This window comes from Xiphophorus hellerii, chromosome 4, assembly GCF_003331165.1.
Source record: "Xiphophorus hellerii strain 12219 chromosome 4, Xiphophorus_hellerii-4.1, whole genome shotgun sequence".
In the NCBI taxonomy this organism is placed as follows: domain Eukaryota; kingdom Metazoa; phylum Chordata; class Actinopteri; order Cyprinodontiformes; family Poeciliidae; genus Xiphophorus; species Xiphophorus hellerii.
Window position 1 is genome coordinate 25,766,487 of NC_045675.1, and position 18,681 is coordinate 25,785,167.

General features: G+C 39.5%; 2 protein-coding genes across 2 annotated transcripts in view; one reads left to right on the plus strand and one right to left on the minus strand.

Moving 5' to 3' along the window:
• LOC116718088 (relaxin-3 receptor 1-like) lies at positions 1 to 3,948 on the minus strand. Its single transcript, XM_032559746.1, has one exon. The coding sequence runs from the start codon at positions 2,538 to 2,540 to the stop codon at positions 1,395 to 1,397; it is 1,146 nt and encodes a 381-aa protein (XP_032415637.1). The 5' UTR covers positions 2,541 to 3,948; the 3' UTR covers positions 1 to 1,394.
• Positions 3,949 to 4,686: 738 nt separating this feature from the next.
• Positions 4,687 to 18,681, plus strand: part of adamts7 (a disintegrin-like and metallopeptidase (reprolysin type) with thrombospondin type 1 motif, 7) — a 137,387-nt gene continuing 123,392 nt past the window's right edge. The window contains exons 1-2 of the mRNA XM_032560787.1: positions 4,687 to 5,598; positions 9,619 to 9,986. Coding sequence (XP_032416678.1) covers positions 5,478 to 5,598; positions 9,619 to 9,986 — 489 coding nt within the window. The 5' untranslated portion in view covers positions 4,687 to 5,477. The remainder of the gene's footprint in view (positions 5,599 to 9,618; positions 9,987 to 18,681) is intronic.

Sequence of the window (18,681 nt, forward strand, 5' to 3'; positions counted from 1 at the left end):
TTTGCTTTTTTATTTTTTTACTCACAAGAAGCACAACATTCTCAAAGATTTACCACCAAACACCAAGTTTTCCAACTACTATCATCTTTGTAGCGTTTATGAGCAGCCGAGTGACAGGATTTGTGCTTACTCAGTTTGCTGAGAGGTTGAAGAAAACCTTAGTGGATTGTTTGTATTGCATTTTAGCTTAAAAGTTGAAATATGCAAGTTTGAGGTAAAAAAATGAAGACGGTTCTCGTCAGGCAGATTTCTGTTTCGGAAAGACAGCTTCTCACCAACCACCATCTAAAATTTACACATGCACCTTTTTTTTACTCGTCTGTTTTGTATCTTATTAATCCACACATTTCTGTAATGAACATGCTGCAGTGTTTAAATGCATCAGGTAAGAAAGTCACATTCAAAACATTCGAATATACTTTCTGATGAGGCTCATTTGTCAGATTAAAAGCACCAGTTGAAAAATAGCTAACATAAGCATTTAACTTTGCCATTTTAAGATACATTTCTGTATCTTAAAATGATTTTTCTTTAATTGGTCTTTTGTAATTAAATGTCATGTTTTCATTGTGAGCAGAAAATCATAATTAACAGAAACAAAGGCTGGAAATCACCAGTTGGAGTAATTATTCTATATAAAGTTTCACTTGGTAATAAAGTTCCTAAAATAAATGGACTTTTCAATAATATTCAATTGTATTGAATGAGTCTGTACATTATTAGCTTGTAGTGGTAGTAGCATCTAGGGTGGCCATTTAGCATTTCAATTAGAAAACCCATTACCTTTTTCACTATGTAACATAGCTTGGTTTCATATATTGCTGTTTGGACTTCAGAAGTAACTTCATAGCTCACTGTTACCCACTATATAACAGATAATGGAGGCGAAGTATGAAAATAAATATGTTTTACAGGTGACAGCATTAAACCATGTCATTAGCGTTAAACCTCTTAAAGATATGTGCACAATTTACATCCAGAAGCGGCAGAACGCCACCGATTCAAAACTCTGGCCAATTCTGAAATGTCATTATTATAATTAAAGACAAATGAAAAAGCTATCACAAAATGTAATTAGCTTGGAGCAATAATCAGCCAATTTATTTTTTTTCTCTGATGGAACAGCAATTTATTTACAGTCAGGCTTTACATGGTAAACATTGTCATATTTTGGGGTCCAACAGTGAATGTCTCCGCCTTTCTCCATGTGGCCAGGCTGATCCGTCCCGTCCCAGTCTTTTTGTCACTATAAAGTGAAAAGATTAATCTCATAGAAAAATCACAGAATGAGTCAACTGTTTTATAGTTTTCAGACTTGTGAACACATTACGCACGAGCAAAGCCAGCTGACGGAGCAAAAATAAATAAATAAATAAATAAAGGCAGTTTTTTATTCAGTGGGTGTATGGGATTGACTTAGAACTTGATGAGCCTTTACGGTCTATGATGGATAGCGTGTACTCCGTGTTGTCAATGATCTGGAGGGGCACCACTCCCTGGGTTTCTATGTGCGTAACGGAGCGCGTCGCGCAAGCCTTGCTCTGAGTGGGACTGGGGACTCTCCAAAACAAGCCGCTCAGCATCTTCCTGATCTCCGGCCTCATCAGGCAGTACAGGATTGGGTTCAAGCAGCTGTTTGTGTGTGCCAAACACACCGTGACCGGGAACACGTACGTGTGCACCGTGTAGTATGATGTGTCCCAGTTGGCTGCGTTAAATTTGACCAAGACGCCCCAGAAGGTGATGGCATGGTTTGGCATCCAGCAGCAGAAGAAGGACAAAACGACAATAGCGACAGACTTGGTGACCCTGGTCCTCCGTTTGGGGTTACTGCCGTCCATGCTTTTCCGCCTAACGAAGCGCAGGAGCATCATGTAATTGACACAAACGATGAACATCGGTATGACGAAAGCAATCAATATTTTCTGGATGTGGTAAAGGGCCAGCCAGTCGTGTCCCTCTGGAAACCTAAGGAGGCACAGCTTTTCTCCAGCGACCACCGTCACAGTGGAGAACACGGCTGTGGGAGCCGTGGCTGCGGTGGCGGCCAGCCACAGCACCGCGCACACCCACTTGACGCACCGTGACCTTCTGTAAGACCTTTTCTTCAGGGCTGTAGCCACGGAGAGGTAGCGGGTCACGCTCATGGCGGTGAGGAAGAAGACGCTGGCGTACATGTTCATGACTGTGACCGACAGGACGATCTTGCACATCGCGTCTCCGAACGGCCAGCTGAAGTCCAGCGCTGTGTCCACGGCCCAGAAGGGCAGCGTGAGGACGAACTGGAAGTCCGTCACTGCCAAGTTGGTGATGAAAACATTTATAGTGGATCTTTTGCGACCCTGTCGCACCCTCATGAGAAAAAACACGAGAAGGTTCCCCACCAAGCCGACGGCGCACACCACCGAGTACACCACCGATATGAATATCCTCAGGATGGGAGAGCCGTCCGCGCTCACGTCGATGTCGTCGAATGTGAACTTGTCATCTCCAGCGGAACTTTGGTTCGGCGCTGCGCTTTGGTTAAAGAGCTCGTCCATCTTTAAAAACGCACAACACGCGCCCCGCAGAACATCCCCATCTGAGAGAGAGATTCTGTGCTCTTCCTCAGCACCCGGTCGTCTTCATCGCTTCCCCCTCTGAATGTCAGCTGACCTGGAATCCGCTTTTATACAGGTGTGTCGCTCCGCCGCTGCGCCAGGATTGGTCAACAGAAAGAGAGAGGAGCAGACTGTCCCGCGCTAGAAATGACTGTAAAGCTCCGTCATTCACTTGCTAAAGATGATAGACATTTACTGGTATATACAAAAGACACCATGTTCTTCATTAATGCAAAACGAGCTTGTCTGGTCTGTGACTGGAATCGTTGCGCACTCGGGCTATGCGTAAAAACAACCAAACTGATAACTTTAGCGCAGCAACGCCAGAAGAAAATGCAGAAATTTGGACTTAAGACAATAAATGTTACTGACAAGTGCAACACGCGACAGAGATTGTGGTAGACAACATTTAAACGCTTCAGACTTTACAAGAAGACACGATATCGAGGCACAAGTGAAAGCGTCCTAAGTTACCGTTGCACTGTATGGTTCGAAACTGCACTGCTGCAGAAAAGGGTGACCTGCGAAGGGGTGTGAGGGCAGCTGGGGGGGATTAACTCCTCCCTCCCAGACATGATCAGCATCCATCCGAGCACACAAGGTCCTACAGGATCATAGGAACCACTGACCTATCATAACCTCTTCATAACGTTCCACTGATGTTTTACATCAATCAATGCAATAATGACCATCCTGACCATATTCAAAAATGATTTTTAACTGAGTTCAATTACTGTGTGTGTGTGTGGCTTGATTTTCTAGAACATTTAGACATTCTTATGATATTTAAGCTGCTACTGAATTACTCTGAACAGGTTTGTATAAATAAAGATAAAGGTTTGTCAGTCTGCCCTTTCTATCTTTTAATGTCTAACAGCACATATCTGTCTGTCCATCTATCTTAATTCCGTTTCTGCTGGCGCTTTGAGATTTTGGCATCACTCTTCTGGGCAACTTCTGCTTCGTCAGCAACATCATCTGTTAAAGTGCTTCAGTGACAAATGTCACACTAAGGTCTGTTATTATAAATACGCCACATTTGCATACAGTACATTAATCCTGGTTTTTTCGAGTGTCCTTGCTCCAAAAGGGGTAGTTTTTATTTGTCTCATAGACAATTTCTCCTTTTGTCACATCGAAATGTCCCAGATAGCAGTCGGCATAGATCAATAGAAAATGAACATTTCTGATGATTATAACTTGAATCTGGTCACATGTGGAAAAAGAAAATCGCATTTAAACCTAGAGACGTTTGACATTTAAAGTTTTGAAAAGGGAGTGCAAAAATTCCTCAGCTTTTTTGCTGTGTCTGTTTAGTTTTGATAAACTAAATAGACATATTTTTGCTCATCTGGTTGGTATGCTAAAAATAACTAATCGGTTTGCGTTGAGGCATAAAGTGGAGTTCAGATGGTTTTGACACTTACTCTGAAATGGTATTAAATAAAGCTTTTGCCCGACAACAGCAGCTATGAAAAGTTTAAGAAACTACTAGCACATTCAACTTTACTACTGATTCTAAACTACCTGCACCTGCTTAAATTTTCTAGACTTTTGGAAAGCTGATACCTGCGTCTGCGATGCACACACCAGCAACCAGAGACCAATCTAATTATACTTCATATTCTAATTATAGTAGCATATTCTTATGCTAGAAATAAGAACACTTATTTCTAGCATTCTAGCTGGAGATGTTTGTAGTCTAACATGAAAGCATGTATTGTTTTTTATTCTTGTCAAAGAGCACAGAATGCTGCCCCTGTCCCAAAGTACCCATTGTTGGCCCAGTCCTTGTGCAGCAGTCCTTCAAGCTTGACTGCAAATGACTTACACAAAGTCACTGTGAGCATAGCTGCTGTTTTTGTGTCACCCTAAGAGGTGCATAAGGTGACAAACCAAATCTGACTCAAGCAAAATTCACCAAGTAATTAAATGTATGGAGTTGTGCAAAAACAAACAAACAAATCAGAAGGAAGTTTATTTTAAACCCACATGCTGAGGTTGTGTTGTTCACTAATTTTCTTTTCTCTTCAAAAATGACATTAGTACATAAAAAAGCCATAATAGAGAAATAATTTAAAACATTTAGCTGCGTGTTTACACATTTAATAACTGTTCTCAAAAATCATTTGTGGGAATTCACGTTTATGGAGCCAATATAATCCTTTCCATCACAGCTTCCTGTGAAACTATCCGGTTTTAACCCCTTTGGCTTTTTTTTTTTTTTTTTTGTACTTAAAGGGTATTCCTCAATCCAAAATGACCGTCGCAGTGTTGCACAAAGTGGATCCCCTGATCTTAAGTGTATTCTCCGATTTTAAGTGAATGCATCCCATTTGAGCTGGTCCTCATCTGACCCACTGAGAACCCGACAGACCTCAGCTTTTCTGGGCTGTGCTTGCATGCAGGCTGGATTGTTTGACTGTATCCGATGTCTTGGTGCGGCCATTCCCCTTTAAGCCTCCTCACGGTCCTTGAAGAGCCAGCCTATTGTCTGAGAGTCCTCCCATCTGTGGGGGTGGCTCTGCAAAAGTTTGCAGAGGGGAAAAAAAAAAAGTTTTCAAGCTGTCACTGGTCGTCGGGAGGAGACTGATGGAGGACAGGAGGAAGACCAAGGACCGCTCAATAACGTGCCAAAGCCGACTTTACAAAAGTTCCAGAGTTGGAGTCGGAATGCACCCAAAACGAGCAGCGGACGCAAACGATGATCAGGCCTGTGTTGGAGATCTTTATTAGGACTGTGACGGCTGAAGCGCATGGTCCAAGTGACGCCGAACGCGCATCCAACTCATATGGACTTCATCTAAATTAAGCGCCGTGGAGTTTTTATAGGGAGGCATTAGATGTTTCTGACACGCAGGTCTCCGTCCTGACAAAATGAACCGTTCGGAGTGGGGGCTCCACGCTGCTGGACAAAGAGCGTCTCCCATTCAAGTCCTCGTCGCGCTTCTTTTGGTGCTGGAGATCTGCAAAGCTCTCGGATCCCCTCACGAACCAGGTCAGTGGTTATCCCTCCCCCCCTCCCTCTCTCCCTCTCACAGGCTTTTCGAGTCGTGCTTTCTTTTTACATCAACACGACCTCTTGTTGCGGCGTCTGCCTCTGCGGTGCTTCATTTGCTCCATGAGTGCGTCTAATTAAAGCCAGAGAAGGCAAGAGCCAGACGGGTAGTTTTCTGTCTCTGTGACTAGAAGCCAGCTGCGACCTCTGTTCGCAAACTTTGTAGCCGACCACAGCAATTACAGCTCATTGCGGTCGCTCCGGAGATCTGCTGTATAAAGAGCCGTGCTGTTCCATCCGTTTCCAACTGATCTGACACGAAAACCCCAGTGGAAGCGCTTCTGCTCTGACGCTGACCTCTGACCCTCTCATGTCAGCAGCAGGAAACCGCAGCTTTACTCTGGGAATTTACAGGATGCAATATGCACATTATTTTTTATGTGCGAGCCAGTTCCCATTCTCCTGCCGCATGGCGACAGGAGCATCTGATATCTGGTCGGAAACACTCCCACGCCTCCATCTCTCCCCTCCACCCCGCCACTCCACTCCACTCCACATGTCTGTCCTCCCAGCAATTCCCTCAGTTTATTGTTTTAGATGCGAAAAGCCAAAGCACTCCCAAAGTCTGGGAGTCCAAAGCTGGTTTGAATGCACTCGAATCCTGTTCACATCAGAAGAGTGAACAGAAAACAAACCATTGGGGATTCAAGGCAAAGATGTGATGCAGAGGGGAGGAATCACTCAATCAGTTAAAAAAGGAAGAAGCTCAGATAGTAAAGTAAGAGTGTCTTAAACTGTCCATAATTAAAATAAAGAACTTAGGTACAGACCTCTGATAAAATACTTTTTTTCCCCTAAGAATCCTTTTTTAAATACATATATAACCAGTCTCTATTGTAGTTATGTCCATTCAATTTTAAGATGAGACTTTTAGTTATTCAACCATAGGCAAGTCAGCAGCTGCCACTTGTGCTCCAGTCATAAATATGCAGAAGATCGATTAATAGATCACGTTTATTTGTATGGCAAATTTCAGCAACACGGCAGTTCAAAGTGCTTTACATCATAAAAACATAAAATAATAAATCATAGAAACAGACATCCACCAAATGAGAAACCAGTAACAAACATTACATTTTGTCAAGTTCTGTTATTCATCTGTTATCAAATGCATCATGCATTTGATAACAGATGAATAACAAGTTTCCCGTTTTTTAATAAATTTTCCATTTATTAATAAAAACTTTAATACTAAAACTATGTAATGTGATTGATTTCCTATAGATTTAATAACTGAAATGAAGTACCTTTTTGAAAATATTCTCATTTGTCCAGGTGCATCTGTGCAAACTGCCTGGCCAAAATAAAAAGTCACCCTTTGTGTTTCGCTAGACAAATGGAAGCCACCCTTTGGAAATGACTGCAGAGATTTAATATGTTTCAGCTTGGCAACAAGTCTTTCCGTCTAAGCTGACACAGTCAGAATCTTCTCATTCCTGAAACTACAATGTCAGCAAACGCATCTCTTGGCTGTGGGAAAACTGCTCCTCTGAATCATGAGGGTTCAATTATTAGTCTGCATCGGTTCAGCAAAACGACCAAGAAAATGTCTGTAAATATAAATGTTTTAATGTCAGACTGATTTATTAAAACCTGGGTTTTGGAAAAAGCAAATATAAGGAAGAAGCGTGATCAGAAAAAACAAGTATTGCATCTAAACTTATTAAAACATTTATCAGCGATGGAAGGACAATTTTCACTGCTAGAATTATATTTTGGATTGGATTATAATCCATTTAAACATTGCAGCACTGGAAAAAAAAATTGTTTGTGTGCTCAATTTTGTGAGTCTAAATTTACTCAATATCGAGTAACACGTGTCAGGAAAAGAAGTAAACTCTCACACACTCCCTTGATAAGACGCGTTTCCAAATAAATAATAAAACCACGGGGGCTTAAAAGTTTCAGAACTCAGCAGGATTCAGTTGTATGTGATGTTCTTGTTTCACTTCAAAACATGTTTAGGCATGCTTAATGTGAATGTTTCCTGTGGACTGGTGGGAATGTTGCTTCATGTAGTGAAAATAACTTCAACAAGTCATCTATGGTCTGAAACTTGCATTGGTTTAGAATGTCCCCTAAACATTTTCAGCTAGATTTGGACTTTTAGGGTGACGGTAGATGCTATGGAGCCCCTATAGGGTCACTAAAGGAAGAAAAATGTAAAAAAAAATAAGCCAGACGTGGTTCACATAAGAGATGAGTTATTATGAAAAACTGACTTTTGAACTCTATGTTTTTCATAATGACTCATCTTTTAGTTTTTGTTCAGGGGTGTGCAATAAAAAGATTCATGTGCTAACATTGTTTTTCACCAGAGTTAAAGCACAGTGGCATTGTAACACAACAGATTCAGGTGTTTTCTCTGTGGACTCAGTCTTTCTTTGGAAGAAAAGAAAAGTTAAGGTCTCGTATCTGAGGTGGACGAACAGAATACTAATAAAAGTTCAACTCAAGTTCAGCAGACCTTGAGTGTTTTTCAGATGTAACCACCTGTCTCTTCTTTTTGTGCCAAACCTGAACATAAAAATCTGTAGGTTTTCCGCATTTTGTATTCATTTCATTATTATAACCTTTTTTTCTAGCAATGGCATCTTTTTCAATCTCTACGCTTTGTCACCCCATTGTGGGAAAGTAAAGGAATTTCAATTCTGTTCACCGTGAGACGGATTTTTCCCAGTGATGTATCCTTCTAGCTGCTGTTGCTACACTGTCAGCAAATATTACACTGACTTTACTTTCTTATACACAAGAAACACAAATCTGGCTGCAGTCAGAGAAAACGGCTTTATTCATTTAATATAAGACAGGTGGGGTCTGGGGATCCCGGCTGTATATGTGTAATCTCTTATTTAAAGCTTGATATCCTTTAATCCGGGGCTCTGAGGAGGGAAAGAGATAAAAGTGAATCTGATTGTCTGAAATTGTTTACTCCTGATGAAGACTGTTTTAAAGAATATAAAAATGGGCTATTTTTGTTGTACCACAACAACTAAATTACTATTTCATGAGAAAAATATCAAATTGGATGCTTAAAAATTGCCTTAGTGTTCTTTGGTATATGACAAAAAAATTGTTTAAATATGCCCAATTCCAATGTTTTGCTGAATTTTATTTTTTGCATGGCCATTCATACCACTGAGTGATGCAGCTGCAATCAGACTTCTGTGTGAACAATTTACCAAATACAGTTTCCTGTGAATGTAGCTTTTGTAGCTAGCTGCCAACTGGGATCACTCTGACCGCAGTGTAAGTAAGTAATATGCTGACTGCTTTCAGGCAGTCTGCATGATGTCACTTAAGAAATGTGCAAATTATAACTGATCACGTTACAGACACAAAAATAAATGTGAACTAAAAGGATTTGAGTTCAACTAAATATAGTGCAGCTTGTGCATCTTCTCTCCAGCAACACCTGAATGGATACAAAAGATTTTTTTTATTCTAATTGAGCTCTGAGACATTATGATGTCATGCCGGGTTAACTAATCCACATTCCCCCACTTTCCTCTAGAGGAGTTGTTGAATAGTATGTACTATTATTATACTAATATCAATATGGTTGTTGAGTTGGAAGGTCACCTTTTACCCCATTCTTATCAATCTTCTGGAGCTCTTAGAGACTCATCTTTTGATTCTGCTCATGCATCCACTTCAGGTTGGAGGAAATTAAGGATCATTTCCATTAGAACAAATTTCAAAGGCCACAATTAACCCACTGCACATGAAAGTAAAAGGCAAATGGTGAAAAGGAAATTAGGTTTTGAAGCATTAATGAAAGACTGCGTCTGCATCCAAGCACATAAATGACGTGATTATGCGGTCATGAGATGTGGTTTAGAGTTTCAGAGTCTAATTTACAGCTTTACAGACCCTTAATTGTTTAATTACCCTCTTCATTCCCACGAAACATTAGCCCATCGTCCCAAACATAATGTATTCCCACTGTTTCTTTTACAGAGGGATTTCTGCATGACCTGCCTCCGTATGAAGTGGTTCACCCCACCAGAGTCGATGCCAGAGGCCACTTCCTGTCAAACATCCTGTCTCACCATGCCCGCCGCGTGCAGCGCCGGGAAACCTCCGAGGAGAGAGCCGACAGCGATCGAGTCTTCTACCAGTTTCTGCACGGCGGCCACAGCTTGCACTTTAACCTCACCCTTAACCCAAACCTGCTGGCTCCGGGGTTCACCACAGAGAGGAGGTACGGTGGCCTGGAAGGGGCCAAGATCCATCAGCCCGGAGTCCCTAGGTGTCATTATCTAGGCGAGGTATGGGACAAGACCTCCGTTAAGGGGAGTGCTGCGATAAGTACATGCAGTGGACTGGTGAGTAATGCGATGATCTGAAGCAATGTCAAAGCATGGCGTTTGTGTCTAATGTATGGGAGCACATACGCTGCAAAAACACAAATCGAGGTTTTAGTGCAAATATCAGTACACTTGCAATACGACAAAACTATCTTACAAGTAACTTTTCAGCAAGATATAGGAGCTTAAGTCAATCATCTAAAATTTATTTTTAAAAATAAGGTACCACTTCCACTGGCAGATTATTTAAGATATAACCCATCCTTTTTCAACTATATTAAGGACTTATTGACTTAAAACAGGTACCTTCTGTATATCTCATGAAAATTTACTAGCAAGTTACTTTTGTCTTATTTCAAGTGTACTAAGATATTTGCCCTAGAAACTAGACCAAAAATGTTTGGTGAGATTATTATTGCATTGTACACACCTTAAAGTTTGCGAATGAACCCTATGACTTACAGCTTTTTAATATGTGAAAACACTTGTTGGAGACATAAATTCAATAATGTGAGAATTTTTGTGTTGATTACATCCTGAGATTAATTTGGAGGCTGCGTCTCCAGATCTACTGTCCTGCAGGTCTTAGATCCCTGCTCTAACACATCTGCATCTTATTAACATCTCATCAAGAGAGACGTGATTGCAGGCCGGACATGTCATTGAATTATTTGGTTGAGCTACGTTGAAGAGGGATTCATCCGGCAGGACAGTAGATTTTAAGGACAAGAGTTGGAGACCCCTGATTTAGAGGGCGTTATCCAAACCCCAGTGATTAAAGCATCTTGACATTTTGTTTAATAAATCAGTTCTGTGTGCTGGGGATATTTGCATACTTTCCTTCAGCTGGACTGTTTTTAATCTGCACAGCGAAAGCGTCCAAACGATTAAAATAATCAGAGTCCATGGACGTAACCCAAGAACAGGGGCTTCTCCTCTGACGCTTTGCCAGACTTTCACTGTTGCTGCATCCAGCAGCGGTGTCTGTGCGTATTTGCTTTGTTTGTCCTCAGCAGCGTTGTTACAAACCCAGCTAGTAAAAAAAAAAAAGGTTACATTGCCTCAGTCACATTACAATAATCAATTTCCTCCTCATGAAGAAGCCAGAGTTGCATTTTTAGAACCTTTTGGAAAAAGGATAGAGGACGAGAAACTGATGTTCTGGTAAATATATCCTACGGTTGAGTGTCAAAACAATTTCTTTTTAAATTGATTTATTCAAACTTTAATGATTTTAAAAAGTATTGGGTGCACAAATTATAACTTAGTATGGATTTAAAAAATGTATTGACGGTGTCAATATTTTATGTACAGAGAGGACAATATCTATACTCCTCCATCCATCCATCCATCCATTTTCTAACATCCTTGTCCCTAGTGGAGTCAGGAGGGGTGGTGGTCTATCTCCAGCTAACGTTCCGGGCGAGAGGCGGGGTTCACGCTGGACAGGTCGCCAGTCTGTCGCAGGGCAACACAGACCAATTAACCTGACAGTCATGTTTTTGGACTGTGGGAGGAAGCCGGAGAACCCTGAGAGAACCCACGCATGCACAGGGAGAACATGCAAACTCTGTGCAGAAAGACCCCGGGCCGGGAATCGAACCCAGGAGGCAAGGCCTGCAAGGCAACAGTGCTACCAACTGTGCCACTGTGCAGCCCCTATTATACTCCTCTATTAATATCTAATTACATTCTTTTAGCAGAATGTAATTAGATATGAGGCATAAATGTTGTGCCTCAACATTTATGCTGGATGTTATTCTTGTTACTTCTGGAGAATTATTTCGGGAGGCCCATGCCTGTTGCAGATTTGATTAACACATTTAGTCAGAGCTGTGGAAGTGAATTACAGAAAGTTAGCCTTCTTTATAAAACCACTTCTGATATGTTTCGGATCATTGTTCTTTTACACCAACCACATAGCTGTAGATTTGAAGTTGAAGTATAAGAATTTGGAGGTCTTTTCAGACATTATTAATATTTCATCCACTGTATGCAGTGCACTAGCATCAGTGACACCAAACCGGCCTCGGAGCATGATGCCATCACCACCACCAGGTTTACGAGGTTTGAAAGCCTGCAGCCAAGACGGTTCAAAACCTCTCGGCTGAATGTGAAACTTTCTCCAGAAATCTTTTGGCTTTCTGTCAAACCCCGAGAAAACAAATTTAAAAGATTGATGTTTTATTTTTTTGCCCCCCCTCTTGGCATCCATGATGGTGCGACAGGAGTTTTAGCAGAAAGTGTTGTTGCTGTGGTTTATTTGTTCGAGGTGATTATCTCTGAATAACCTCGACCAATGCAGTTGGAATCTGTTTGTAAAATTCGGTTCACGTGCAAATATTTGTAAAAGTTATTGCACCTGTCGGTCATAAAGTCCTTCGAATTTAGAAAAGGAATAGCTCAAGAAAATTAAAAAAAGACCTAAATTAAAGGCAGTTATGCCAATGAGTGAATGTCAACTTCTGATCAGACGACAGGCATTTTGTTGTTGTCATAAGTACAGCAAAATTAACATTTTAAAGATGTGCCATTTAGCTTTGAAAGATTGACTCAGGACAAATGGACAATTTTGTCTTCAAATTATTCCTCTAGTCAAGTAACCGATGAAAGACACGGATTTCCATCCTTGTGCCTTAACTTGATCCGTTTTTCAAACAGGCTCTTTTATTCTTGTTCTACCTGTAAATGTTGATCAAAAATAATTAAACAGAACCGTTCTTTCATGATTTATCTGTGATCTAATTCAGTCTTTTTTCATATGAAGGCTTATCAAGTATAATGTAAATCACTCATCAGTTGCTCGGTTCCACCAGGAGAATCACAAAGAACTAAATCCAAGGCCACTTCCTAATAAATCAAGAATCTAAAGTGCGCTTAAACATTTTAGATTTATATAAGACCTTCAGTCATATGGAGTTGGAGTCAGAAGATTTAAAGACCCATGTGAAGTGGCTGTGATGAAATTATTTCTTTTCTTTTTCTTTTGTGAGTTAATTAAAATTGTTCTATTGCACCGAATATCTGCAACTGTGCGGAGCAGCTCAGCACTACATGCTACTTTTGGTTTAAAATAACAGTCTTATTAAACAGCTACTTTTTAAAAATAATTTAAAAATCTGCAATGTTCTGAATGAAGCAGTTTTCTAAGGCTTAGGTTTACTAAACGTTTCAGCCCACTGCAGGATAATGGCAGAGAAAGACATCACTTGTTCTTTGATCGCTTCTTTTATTCTTGGCTGGTTTTATTTGTTAAATATTTTTAAAAGATGATTGAAAAAAAGAAACCTTTGTATTCAAGCATCAGTTTGTATGTGTAATTGTTTTACATTGACTGAAAATCTTGACTTTTTTTTAAGTGGTTGTTTTTTGTTTGCTTTTTTTAATTTACTTTTCACAAAACTTTAGCTGAACTCTTTTCTTAAATCAAACTTTTAAAAAAGTTGAGTAAGTTAAATCAGCTATAATATAAATATGACTTATAGATAAAAAAGGTAATCCAAATCCTATTTGCCTAATGTGAAAATATAGTTTGCACTTTTTAAATGAGGGATCCACCGTAAGTGGTTCAGTTTCAATTGGATCTTTTTCAAAGAGATTAATTAGGGCCAACCTGTTTGAAACAAAATGTTTATAAACCCATTTCTACAACGTAGAGTTCAGCATTTGCGACCTGAAGTGTAAAAACACACGGGTTGAGGATCAGGACAGCGATCCAAAGCACACCAGCAGATCCGCTTCAGAATGGCAAGATAAAAATGCAGTTCAGGTTCTGAAGTGGCCCGATGAAAATCCAGACTTGAATCTGATTGAGATTCTGTGACGTTACTTTAAATGAGACTTTAAAGCCTCAAAACTGTTCAGTTTGGCTGAATTGAAAATCTGCTAAGAAAAGTGGGACAGTGACGTAAAACATTGTCACTTATTACAAAAACTCAATGGCAGATTTTCTTTAACCTTATTGAAATGTGTTTGAGCTAAAACAGTGCAGCTCAAACTCAATTCCAGAAAAATTTTTATTTTTTTTTTTTAGGGAACAAAAAGTTAACTTAAAACAATAATTTAGCAAATGAGAAAAAAATTGAACCTCAGAAACAAACACACCATCTTAAAGAGTTTGTTTTTGTTTGGGTTTTTTTTGCTCAGAGGATTCAACATTTAGTTCTCATGGTCTGACATGTTGACATTATTTCACTTGCCTTTGGGTCACAAAGATAAAACGGTGTTTAGTTGACGCGAGTACACCCTTCAACGCTTTTGGCGAGATAAGAGTAGGAAGCCAATTCAAAATGCAGCTGGTGATTTCTGCTCCATTTAGTCCACCGCCATGTCTGCAGACAAGGTTGCACGCAATTTAACCACACCAAACTTAATGATTGTCTAGATTATAAGCGATAGAGAGCCATTAAAAATTCACACAAGTCCAGGTATTCTTTTTTTTTTTTTCCTCCAAATGTCCACGCATGCCTTTGTTGGGAAGCTGCTCTCTGATGGCGTCCCTCTAAAAAGGACATTTTAGTAAATACTCTAAAAATGTCATTATTGCTTTAGTCCTTTTCAGACCCAAATGGTATGGGATCAGTCTAGGGATTATCGTCATGCTGCAATAATATTTCTTATTAAATCTGCCCTCCAGCTATTACATATTTTTGTCTGAAACATGCAAATGGGAGGATTTCAAATTATAGAGTCTGATTCAAACCTGCTATTAATATTCACGCAGCCTGCCTTCAAATGTGCAATGTAAAATATTCTGGGCTGATCTTACTACAATGTCTGAAGTATAACATTAAAATAATGCATTGCTTGAGCTTTATATATATTTTGTCACATGTGGCAGAATGTAATTGCTGTTTCAGTAATATTGACCAACACAAAGCGGCCCATGATTAGAATATTGAATTAAAAGGATTTTCACAAGTTTCTGAAAAGTGTCATGAATATACAGTCAAATTCAATAGGACAGAATATGCCATCTGATGAGGAGTTTATAAGAACAACCTTTTAAGCAGGTATTAAACATTGACTTGATTTTCATTAAGCCCACATTTCTCCTGTTAGTTTTTTTTATTATTATTCTGAGGTATTCTAATCTTAAATCTCACATTTTAATTAGCTGAAAATCATCATTAACAGAAACAGTGTGTGTAATTAACCTACATAATGTTTCAGTTAGTAAATTGAGTTACTGAGTAAAAGTTTTGAATATATCCTAATTCAATGAATATGACTAAGCTCCCTGACAGACATGGATAGTGTCTGGGAATGTCAGTTTTCATTGAGATCCTTTATTTGATTTTGGTTCGAATCCTAACTGGTCAATTTCATCACACAAAAATAATTTGACTTTAAACCGCTCCTTTGTAGTTCTGGTCGCATGTTCAGGATCCATCGCCTCGGTCTCGTGAGGAAAGCTGGTTTTGAGGCTCTTGCTGCTTTTGACTCGTTTTTTTCCAGGATTCCTCTGAGCTCGGCTGCATCCATGTTCCCATCAACTCTGTATCTTCTCCCTGAAGAAAAACTTCCCCAGAGCATGATTCGGTCACCGACATGCTACACCTATAGAGAATGGGGTTTTCAGTTGGATGCACATTGTGTGCTCCATGTGACGTTTGCCAACCTTCAGAGTGACTTCTTACAGCTTTCTACTTGCTGTTCGTTCATAAGAGGCAGCTGTGTGTACTGCTTGAATAATGGCTGTCCTGTTCCCTGAATGTCCTACTTTAAGCTGTGGTTCCCTGCAGCTCCTCTGGGGTTACCTCTTGGTTGCTTCGGATGAATCCTCCGCCTGTCTGGCCTGTCTGTTTATGTGGACATGCATGTCTCGCATGTTTGTGGTTGTGATGTACTCTTCTGTTTTGGAAATGATGAATGGAAGAATGCTTTAAGGTGCTGAGAGCTTGGGGTTTGGTTTTGTAACCCGACACAGTCTTAAACTTCTCCACCACTTCATCCCTGAGCAGTCCGCTGTGCTCTTTCATCTTCATTGCTGTTTCCTGGTGTTCTCTAATAAACCTCCACAAACATCTGGTTTTATAGTAAGATTACATTACGCACAGGTGGACTCCATTTGCTAATGGGGGATTCCTCAAGGCGATTCATTGCACTGGATGTTATTTAACGATTTCAGAAATGTTTGATGAGCCTTTTGTCCTTTTTCTTAATGTATTTTACTGAAATGTAGTGAGCTAGACTTATTATTGTACAACACAGTACAGCTTTTATTGTTTTATCTGTTTTTATGCTTCAGCTGCCGGATTGTTGTTGTTTAGAGAAACTCTTGTATTCCAAGAGCCAGCTAATTGCCCGTTTACAAAAGCAGTCTTTGGAAACTGTGTGAGAACTTTTTTTAAATTTCCTGTCTCTCCCGCTTGAGTGTAAACTTTCTGTGCAGCAAACATACTGTTAGAAATGATCTTCAAAGCAAAGTAAGAAGCAGATGTACTTCCTGTTTGACTGCTGAGGTCTGGGTGTTAGTTGGACTGCTTGTCCACCTTCAGCCTGAACCTTGAGAGCGCTCCTCGTGTTCTTTTACTCTTAGAATGGAATTGCTTCTTTAGCTGTCCATTATTTTTCACTTGCAGTTTATTAAAGTTTAGGTAAATGTGTTAAGCCAGTTGTCAGTTAAGAAAAAAAACATTTGCTTAATTGGTTAATATAAAACCAAAACATGTTTGGATATTTTATAGATTCTCCACTGCCTCGGGGCGTTTAGATGGTATAAACCCCGATTTCAGCCTGAACAAAACACATTTTCTACCATACGTAGCTGCAGCTCCTCGCCGACACCCTGTGATGTGTAATTTCGAAGTCTGTCTTACAGTTGCTTGGGTTCAGCGCATTTATAAAGTGTGTAGTTGATATAATATCGATTCCTTTTATTTGTTTGAGGAAATGTCTGCACTTTGAGTGGAACCAATTCCCTGAGAGATTCATTAACAATGGGTGTGTGCTGCCTGTGTTTATTTTAAAAGACGGTTCCAGTGGGAAGGGTTTTGAAAATCAGACTTATCCACTTTAGTATTTTGCTCAATTGTTCTGTGGATTCATTTTTCCCTGGAGTCCAAACCATTTTCTCCGTCCCAGCGAACAGTGCCATTTTGATATGAAAACATCTTTTTTACTGAGTCTTAACTACTTGAAGGAGGACTAAGACCTTTAAAGGGGCAGATGCTCCAAGTAAAAGAAGGTGGATGTGGTGGGCATCCCTACAAAATGAAACTTAGAAATATCCTACTAATAGTAGTAATTTATACCATTGAGATCCTTTGAGATGACCACTGTTCAAAGCATGCACTGAATTAAATTTTCAGACTCTCTTTAAGTAAAAAAAACCCATTTCATCTCATCTGTTTAGGGCTGAAATGATTGAGAATAATTGTCAACTAACTTAGTAATCGACTAATCGTTAACTGAAACATACAGACCTAAAAATGTCCATTTGCTGAAAGATCAAAATACTCAGGCCAGCATTTAAGCACAAACTGCACAAAAATGTATACATTTTAGATTTAAGATATTAAAAAAACCTTTGTCTGTAAATATGGTCTACCCAGAGCTCCTCAGGTTTCAGGTTCAACTTCTCATGGTTCAAATTATGTAAAGAAAAGCAAAAAAAAAAAAAACTTGGATTAAACCCCGTCTGCTGATGTGTTATTTGCAACAAATGATCAGACAATATGCAATGATTATTTTTGATTAAGAGATATTAAATATTTGCAAAATGAAAATAATTGTCCGATTAAAAATCTGCAGAATGGGCCAATTTATCCAATTTGTAGGCAGAATAATTGATGGAAGAATCAATTATCAAAATAATCATTAGCCTGACATCTTTTCTGTTCTTTTTTTTTACAGGGACATTGAACTGTCTTGTTGCAGTAGCTCACTTTAGTTGCAACGTCACAGTGTCTTATTGTAATTAAATATTTTAATAGTCTTTCACTCCTTTCTTGATTTACATAAAAAGCTATAGAAGATGACGTGTGCCAGCTGCGACCTATAACCTTTGCTTTTACTTTATATCATTCTTTTTCACCCATCTTTTCAACAAATATGCGTAATAAGCACCTTTTGTTTTTCCTTGCCTCCTTTGCAGGGCGGCTTGGCAACGCAGCGCAATATATTCTCAACAAACTTTCGTTTTGTCACATCTGAAATTGCATGGGCAAAAAACGAGGAGAATAGATGACTATAATTTGGCTATTTCTGAAATACAACAGCATTGGTAAAATACTTTGCAAATAGATAATGTGTGTGGCCAGTAAAAGTTCACAAAACAGTAAGCTAGAATATTAAGATACATTAAATAATGTTCATGAATCTGTAGGATTAGTGCTTTCTCTTTTCACTGAAAGATCGGTAATGTTAACATCGGTATCACCTCTGCTGTACTGGTTCTGTTTGGTGACAAAATTGAAAGGTGTAGCTGCTGATTTACCACTTTGTCTCTGTTATACCCCCTCAGAGAGCCACAGGGTGTTAAAGACAGAATGAGGTTAAGCGATTTACCTGAATGAGGCTCTCTTTTAAGAGTAGCTGGGGTCAGACCTGAATACAAGGAACTGAAGACCGGCTACAGTTCCTTGTATTCTGAACTGCATAAAGCGTTTGATGTAGCCACACTCATTAAAGACCGTCTGTTATGCAACCATGGCGATATTTGGGCCGTCTGAAAATAAAATCAAAGATATGCATTTCGTATAACTGTTCT